Source organism: Andrographis paniculata, unplaced genomic scaffold, assembly GCF_009805555.1.
Source record: "Andrographis paniculata isolate CXL003 unplaced genomic scaffold, ASM980555v1 Contig32END, whole genome shotgun sequence".
Taxonomy (NCBI): Eukaryota; Viridiplantae; Streptophyta; class Magnoliopsida; order Lamiales; family Acanthaceae; genus Andrographis; species Andrographis paniculata.
In genome coordinates this window covers 5,953,276-5,962,037 of record NW_026137565.1, presented here as the reverse complement: position 1 = coordinate 5,962,037, position 8,762 = coordinate 5,953,276, and the positions used below count along the sequence as shown (strand labels likewise).

Here is an 8,762-nt window from a genome sequence, read left to right as displayed (position 1 = left end):
TAGACTTTGTCGTAAAGAAACTTAAATATTTGAAGTAGATAAAAATGACCTGCAAATGACTAAGGCCCTTTTGAATTAGTTTACAAAATAATTAGAAATCAAAAGTAAAAATAGAGGAAAAACTAAAGTATGAACAAATTGATTTTTATATATGAATGAATTTTGATAGAATTAGTTATTGAGGGAAAAAAAATACTTGAATATGGTAGAGTTGAAAATATTTTAAAATTATCAAAATTATCCAAAAAGGATATGCTATTAATAAATGTATTTTTCTACTAGCTTTTATATAATTTTAAAATTTTATAAATTATATTTAGTTAAATTAATGATGAATGCAAATTTCATTAATTCCAAAATTATTCTTTGGACAAGACTGTTTAGTTCATAATTTCCTCCATTGTCGGTTGAACTTTAATTTCTTAAATTATTTAATTAATCATATGACTGATCATATCCTTTTCTAGACTAAACAGAAACAAACAAACAAAAAAAAGAGAGACTAATTGAACAATGAACAAAATATCCCTTTCTCCTTTTTGTAGTGATCGACAACAATGGTGGAAAGAGTACCGAATATTATGAGATTCAAAAGGTAAAAAGATTGCAAAATGTTTGTTAGAATTAAAACACGATTGTGAAATAGTAAATTTTTTTGTTCTATGTGTTAAATGTAATTTACTATTATGTATGATTGAAAGCACATGATCCTAAATTTACTATACTATATATGCAGTGGAAGTTTTTATTTTTGTTTCGCCCTGATCCATCGAAAATTAGGACCAAACCCTTATTTTTGTTTATGATCCATCTAAAGTTAGACATTCAACATTGTTGTCTAGAATATATATATATATATATGTATATATATAATGTCTTAAATATATTATAGTAATTAAATTTGTTCATTCAATCCCAAATAACTGATACTACAACAAATCATTTTGTAGTAATTCAGCAAAACCTTACATGGTAATTATTAATGATATTCTAATGCAAACACAAGACTGATGGAACCCTAGCTAGAATTTATCATTGAGGATTCCCCTATATCATTTTATTTGGAGATGGAGGCGTTGGGCATGGAGGTGCTGGGCTGCACGGAGGTTTAGGGCAGGGAGGCATCGGAGATGGAGGCGGCGCTGGGCTGCAGGGAGGTTCAGGGCAGGGTGGCGCCGGAGATGGAGGGGTTGGGCATGGAGGTTTAGGGCAGGGGGTATCACCACCTCGACCTCCACCGCCACCGCCGCCGCCGCCGCCACCACCTCCACCTCCACCTCCACCTCCACCACCGCCACCACCGCCGCCGCCGCCGCCACCTCTACCACAGTTCGGCGATTTGTAAAGTGTTGCTTCAGCCTGCCATAAAACCATATTCTCTGCGCACACCAAATTATTAAATCATGCTGTTAATTAATTAATTAGTGTGCCTATATATATTATATATGAAAATTATGAATTAATTAAAAGATGGAGGAACTGGATCGAAGCTTACGAGTGATTAGAAGATGCAGAAGAAGAAGAACCACTCCCACCAACACTTTACCCATCTCAACAAATTGATCGATCAGATATCTTTCTCTATGTGATCTTTTTTTTTTTTTTCGTTATTGCATATCTTACAACGTTTGTTTCAGTCCCTTTTATAGAGCCCTGCGATTACTGTAGGGATAAAAAAGCAAATTTTCCAATTTGGGATAGAGATGGTTTTGGTGAATTCAATTAATTAATAAAAGTAGACACTGTCTTAGCAGCAGCAGCTTGTGGATAATCAAATCAAATCTGACCAACCTTAGCCAAATACTGGATGATAAATAGTAGTAACCATTTGTTCTTCAATAAATTCTCTACTGAAGATATGGTTGGGAGATAGAAATAATTAATCAATTTTCTGCAAAAAGCAAGTCAATGAGAATCCAGAGTTATCTTCAACAATTTTTAAGCAGATAGAAGCGAGTCATCATGAAGAACCCTAGATCAGCTCCACCCAAGTAAGTGGATCGCAGTATTGATCTGGGCCATATCTCGATACAGGTTGATGTGCTGGCATTAGGCCCAAGCCCAACCCTCAAGCTAACCAAATCTAATAGATAATCAAGCTGTATCCTTTCGGCCCAATTTCAATTCTAGTTAGATTATGTACGGCCGAAAATGTCACTTAGCTATTAACTGGAGTATTTCATGTTAATTTATTGCAAATTGTTGAAGGGTTGCCAATAAGGGTTAATTGATCATTAAGGATAGTTAAGTGCACGTTTAAGTAAATTTATGTGAATTAAAATTACATTTATATATTTGCTTTACCCGTTTTTATCTTCTTGCATTTGATTTGACATAGAAATGGCTGCATTTCAATTTATCTTTTCTGCCGGCCTTCAGCCGTAAAATTGATGGCAAATTATTAATTGAATAACATTAAACAACGCAACTTTTTGTAGTTTGAGATAAATATCTACAACTACGAAAAAGGTTTCATGAGATTCTAAACACATGTACAATTAATTAAGAATATACAGAAGGAGATAGAAATAATTTATGAATATAATCGCCAAACACAATTCATAATTTGTTCCATTATTGAAATATAATTCAAACAACACTGGCAACAAGAAATCGATAATCTCAAGTACTAGTGCTGATGATGGAGCTCATGAATATTGAATTCGCCGGTAGCTAGCAGGGTTTAGTGCAGAAACAACGGCCGCGCATGCCATTGCACTTGCCGCCGGGGAAACCCTCGTTGTGGCACACCAATTCGCAGTTGGTGTCGCTGACGCATCGCCCCCGGAAAAGATGGCTCTGTGACTCACAGTCCCTCCCCTCCACCATTAATATCATTCCAACATCATCTGCACCAATTAATTCAACATCAGATCAGATCAGATCCATCAATTAATATATATATATATTAATCCTCATGATCATGGATTCCTGAATAATAGTAGTATACAAGCAGCAGCAACTTACAAGAGGTGGGCAAGAGCAGGAGCACGAGAACGAGGCAGCAGCTAGCATTGCACAACCGATTGAACTTCTCCATTGATGACGATGATGATGCAGTCGTCGTCCCGTCTGTAGAGCGTACTACGTATATATACACACATATATACTGTGGAGGGGCAGGGCAACAGTGCAGTGACGATGGTGTCGGGGACAGCTAACAGCTTTTTGTGACACCTGGCAAATCTATTCCATGCATTGCGACACGTCGTTCCATTATATCAGAGAATCTCACGAAAAGGGGAAACATTATCTGCCCACAACGAACCACCTCTCGCTTAATTTGCATTGCAATTAAGAATATACCATGTGTACGTATATATTAAAGACGTGAGTCAGTAGTAAAGTATTTCTAGAAATATCAAGAATATTCATTAGACAGAATTTCTGTGGAAATTCATTCAAAGCGACAACGTGACCAAGAGTGAGCTAGAGAAAGTGTTAAAAAAAAAAAAAATTGCAAATGAATTAGTTGTCTTTTGTGCAAAAATTAATCGATACACAAAATGTTGCAATGATCGGGTAAGTGTTGACAAAATTTTTATTGAGAAAAAGATATATAAGAATCAAGTACTTATTTTTATATAAAATAACAATAATTATTTTTATTTAAAAAGATAAAAATAAAATAAAATAGCATATGCATATGCATCATGTATTATATTTATATTATTTTGGTAAAATTGTTTAAACAATTTCGAAACTCAATGTAAATCAGTCATTTATTATAAAAATTGCATAATGCTTCCTTATATTTTAAAAAATATGGTAAGAAACTTCTCTATGCTTTCGAAACTAAGTATAAATTCTTATTTTACTTTTAAAAAATTGCATGACGCTCCTTTATACTTTAAAAAATATTTCCTTTATACTTTAAAAAATATTGCATGAAATCTCCAACATGCAAAACATATAGATAGAAAATCATCTTCTCATCACACGAGGGAGATTTTATGATAGTGGAATTTTATGCAACATTTTTTAAAGTATAAGGAGGTGTCATGCATTTTTTAAACTATAGAGAGTTTTTATACTGAATTTTGAAACCACTGGGAAGTTATGGACAATTTTACCTCGTTCGCAATATACGACTGGACGACGGCTCCGTGCGCGGTGGACAGGGTAGATGTTCGCAATTCCTAGCCACGGCGTGCATCGCAGGGAATCCGTTTTTGCTGCCTACATGTGCAAGAGTTCCGTGCAAGTGTTTGTTGGTACGCGTGGCGCCTACTCTGTCTCGATGGAGCGCTTAAGCGACATTCGTACGACGGGTCACAAGTTCGCTGTTGTCTGCTGGGGCAGACATCGAAAATGATCATTTCGCAGGTTCACCTACAGAATACGAGTTCTTCTTACTCTAAACGATAAGGCTCATTGGACTTCTCGCGATGACGCCGGTTTGTTGGTTCCCGTGTGTAATCATCGTTCGTGATATACGGCTGGACGACGGCTCTGTCCGCGGCGGATAGAGTCGTTAATAACTCTAGATTTTTTTCATATTTTATAACTTATATTTATTTAATTAATTATTTATTTATGTCGAATTTTGGTAATATTTATGTTAGTTTACTCTAATAATTGTATTTATCTCATCTTGTGTGTATAATATTAATTTATTAGTTTTTAGGTGTAATTTATAATTATTTTGGTGTATAATTTAAATTAATTGATGTATTTTTTGAATTATATTTCTAAGCATTATTTATGTGCTATTTAAATATTTAATTTTGGTTAAATCAATTTTATTTATTATTTATTTAAATAAATATTTATAAGGTATTTATTATACATGTGAAATAATGCTTGAAAACTAGTTCGTGAGTTCAAAACTGACTTTAAAAAGCGAAAAAATGGCTTCAGGAGCGAAAAAACAGTCACCGGCGCGAAAGTCAATAAAAGTCAAGAGTCAACGCAGAAAAGTCAAAGTCAACTGCTGCACGAAATTCAGGCGGCAGCCGTGCGGAAAGCAAGCTAGCGCGGAAAGAGAGCGGCAGCTGCACAATGTGAGCGAGTGCAGAAAGTGCACGGCGGTTGCATAGGAGTGCGCAAGCGTGGAAGACAAACGGCGGCTGGCGCGAAAAAGTGAGCGGCGGCTGCATAGGAGTGCGCGAGCGCGGAAGGCAAGCGACGGCTGGGGCGAAAAGTGCGCAGTGGCTGCATAGGAGTGCGCGAGCGCGGAAGGCAAGCGGCGACTGCATTTATGAATGCGGAAAGCGATGGCGGCTGGTGCGGACTCCGTGAGCGGCTGTTGCACGGAAATGTGAGCGGAGCGGAAATCTCTTTATGAAAGTGAACGATGGCGGCTATACGGAAAACAAGCGGCAGCTGCATTTATTGCCGCTGGGTCAGCGGTGCATTTACTCTAGCCACCTGCATTAAATCCGCCCAACCTCCCTCAGCTCCTGCATTTATTCCAGTTACCTTACATTTATTCCTGCACTCTCCCAGCTCCTATATTTATTTTCTGCATCATCACTTAGCTAATTTTTTGCTATTTTTGTGTAATATTTATTCTAGAACCTTCTAGAAAATAGGTAGTTTTTAGTAAGTTATTAGTAGTTATATTAGTTGCTATTTTTAGAAGTAGTTATTTATAATTATTTTTAGCGATAGTTAGTAGTTATTTTTAGAAGTAATTATTTATAGGCGGTTGTAATCGCGAAGCTTCTAGAAGTTTTTCTTCCTATAGATATCCCCTCTAATTACACCTATATACACACAATAATATGCATTTCATACACTCCATTTTCTCCATTTATTTTCTCCCATATTCTTATCTAGTTTAATAATACGAGATTTTTGGTTTTGTGTCGCGAGCAAGTAAACTGATTTTCTCCTCCCTTTTTTAATTACTGCATATTATTTTAGCTAGTAAAATTCCTATCATATTTCTCCACCTTACCTTCACCCAAAAATTCCATGTTCGATTTGAATTGTTCAAGTTGGATTTCGACAAGGTGCGGAAGGGCGACAGAAAAATCAACTATTTCAGCGTTGTTTCATATCACAAACAGATTTCGGGTAGTTCAACGTAGCTAAGTACGTGGGAGCCTTGTCGACCTGCTTAGTTGTTTTTCTGAATTCGATCCCGATTAAAGAGATGTATCAAAGGGGTAGAGCCACTAGCAGAACGGTTGTAAGAATAATTCATGGGGCATAGGCGGTGGTCTATTGTGTCACAGAAATTTCTAGTGACAGTGAGTTCTTGCTTATAATGTTCTGCCGGGTGTCTCTGAAGCCTCGTTGTAAATCCCCTAAGGTCGAGTACCAACCGAGTCGAGAATCGGCTTATGCAAGCAAATGCGATCAAGCACATTTCTCTGAGCTCCCCCGTAATTATACATATATTTTTCGCTATCACGCCATCGTCATCCCGCTCATTTCATCCATGAAAATCTAGCCATTAAGGAACGCAAAAATCATACACAAACGCTTCACTCCATCCTTTTCGAGATACGTATTGGGTCAGGAATTCGCTGTTGTCTGTCGGGGCAGATATCGACAATGATCCTTTCGCAGGTTCACCTATAGAATTCATTTTACGAATTCTCCTTTCTCTAAACGATAAGGCTTATTCGACTTCCCACGATGACGCGGGTTCATCGGCACCCGTGTGCGAACCCCTGTTCGCAAAATTCATCGGGGCGACGGCTCCGTGAGCGGCTGACGGGGTCGTCATTCGCGATTCCTGGCCGTGACGTGGATCGCAGGGAATCCCATTTTTGCTGCCTACAAGTGCACAAAAATCCGTGCAGGAGTTTTTCGGGACTCGTGGCGCCCACTCTGTCACGATGGACGGCCTGAGCGGCATTCGTACGTCGGGTCAGGAGTTCGCTGTTGTCTGGCAGGGCAGGTACCGACAATGATTCTTTCGCAGGTTCACCTATAGAATTTATTTTACAAATTCTCCTTTCTCTAAACGATAAGGCTTATTCGACTTCCCGCAATGACGCGGATTCGTCGGCGCCCGTGCACGAACCCCCATTCGCAAAATTCGTTTGGGCGACGGCTCCGTAAGCGGCTGACGAGGTCGTCGTTCGCGATTCCTGGCCACGACGTGGATCGCAGGGAATCCCATTTTTGCTGCCTACATGTCCTAAGAAATCCGTGCAGAAGTTTTTTGGGACGCATAGCGCCCACTCAGTCTCGATCGACGGCCTGAGCGGGTTTCGTACGTCGGGTCAGGAGTTCGCTATTGTCTGCCGGGGCAGATATCGACAATGATTCTTTCGCAGGTTCACCTATAGAATTCATTTTACGAACTCTCCTTTCTCTAAACGATAAGGATTCGTCTGGGCGAACTCTCCTATAGAATTCATTTTACGAACTCTCCTTTCTCCTTTCGCAGGTTCACCTATAGAATTCGTCTGGGCGATGGCTCCGTGAGCTGCTGACGGGGTCGGGTCGTCGTTCGCGATTTCTGGCCGCGACGTGGATCGCAGAGAATCCCATTTTTGCTGCCTACAAGTGCTCGAAAATCCGTGCAGGGGTTTTTGTAGACTCGTGGCACCCACTCTTTCACGATGGACGGCCTGAGCGGCTTTCGTTCGTCGGGTAAGGAGTTCGCTGTTGTCTACTGGGGCAGATATCGACAATGATCCTTTCGCAGGTGATGATAAATCTTATTCGACTTCTCGCGATGACGCGGGTCCGTCGGTGCTCGTGTGCGAACCCCTGTTCGAAAAATTCGTCTTGGCGACGGCTCCGTGAGCGGGTGACGGGGTCGTCGTTCGCGATTCCTGGCCGCGACGTGGATTGCAGCAAATCCCATTTTTGCTGCCTACATGTGCAAGGAAATCCGTGCATGAGTTTTCTGGGACTCGTGGCGCCCACTCTGTCAGAATGGACGGCCTGAGCGACATTCATACGTCGGGTCAGAACTTCGCTGTTTTCTGCCGGAGCAGATATCGAAAACTATCCTTTCGCAGGTTAACCTATAAAATTCATTTTACGAATTCTCCTTTCTCTAAATGATAAGGCTTCTTCGACTTCTCGCGATGACGTGGGTCCGTCGGCGCCCGTGTGCGAACCCCCGTTGGCAAAATTTGTCTTGGCGACGGATCCGTGAGCGGCTGACGGGGTCGTCGTTCGCGATCCTGGCTGCGACGTGGATTGCAGGGAATCCCATTTTTGCTGCCTACATGTGCAAGGAAATCCGTTCATGAGTTTTTTGGGACGCGCCCACTCTGTCAAGATGGACGGCCTGAGCGGCATTCATACGTCGGGTCAGAACTTCGCTGTTGTCTGCCGGGGTAGATATCGACAATGATCCATTCGCACGTTCACCTATAGAATTCATTTTATGAATTCTCCTTTCTCCAAACGATAAGGCTTATTCGGGCGATGACGCAGGTTCGTCGGCGCCCGTGCGAGAACCCCCATTCGCAAAATTCGTCTGGGCGAAGGCTCCGTGAGCGGCTGACGGGGTCGTCGTTCGCGATTCCTGGCTGCGACGTGGATCGAGGGAATCCCATTTTTGTTGCCTACAAGTGCACAAAAATCCGTGCATGAGTTTTTTGGGACTCGTAGCGCCTACTTTGTCACGATGGACGGCCTGAGCGGCATTCGTACGTCGGTTCAGGAGTTCGTTGTTGTCTGCCGGGGCAGATATCGACAATGATCCTTTCGCAGGTTCACCTATAGAATTCGTTTTACGAATTCTCCTTTCTCTAATTGATAAGGCTTATTCGACTTCCCGCGATGACGCGGGTTCGTCGGCGCCCGTACGCGAACCCTCGTTCGCATAATTCGTCTGTGCGACG

The 8,762-nt window shown here is 40.9% G+C and overlaps 2 protein-coding genes across 2 annotated transcripts; both read right to left on the bottom strand.

Annotated features, from left to right (window-relative positions):
• Window positions 1-837: 837 nt before the first annotated feature.
• On the bottom strand, window positions 838-1,931 carry LOC127247931 (uncharacterized). Its single transcript, XM_051270023.1, has 2 exons — window positions 1,496-1,931; window positions 838-1,379 (listed from the first exon to the last, which is right to left on the bottom strand). Exons 1-2 carry the CDS (start codon window positions 1,548-1,550, stop codon window positions 1,048-1,050), a joined length of 387 nt encoding a protein of 128 aa, XP_051125980.1. The 5' UTR covers window positions 1,551-1,931; the 3' UTR covers window positions 838-1,047.
• A 590-nt stretch (window positions 1,932-2,521) lies between these two features.
• On the bottom strand, window positions 2,522-3,100 carry LOC127247842 (defensin Ec-AMP-D1-like). Its single transcript, XM_051269885.1, has 2 exons — window positions 2,968-3,100; window positions 2,522-2,849 (listed from the first exon to the last, which is right to left on the bottom strand). The coding sequence occupies exons 1-2, from the start codon at window positions 3,038-3,040 to the stop codon at window positions 2,674-2,676; spliced, it is 249 nt and encodes an 82-aa protein (XP_051125842.1). The 5' UTR covers window positions 3,041-3,100; the 3' UTR covers window positions 2,522-2,673.
• Between the last annotated feature and the right edge of the window lie 5,662 nt (window positions 3,101-8,762).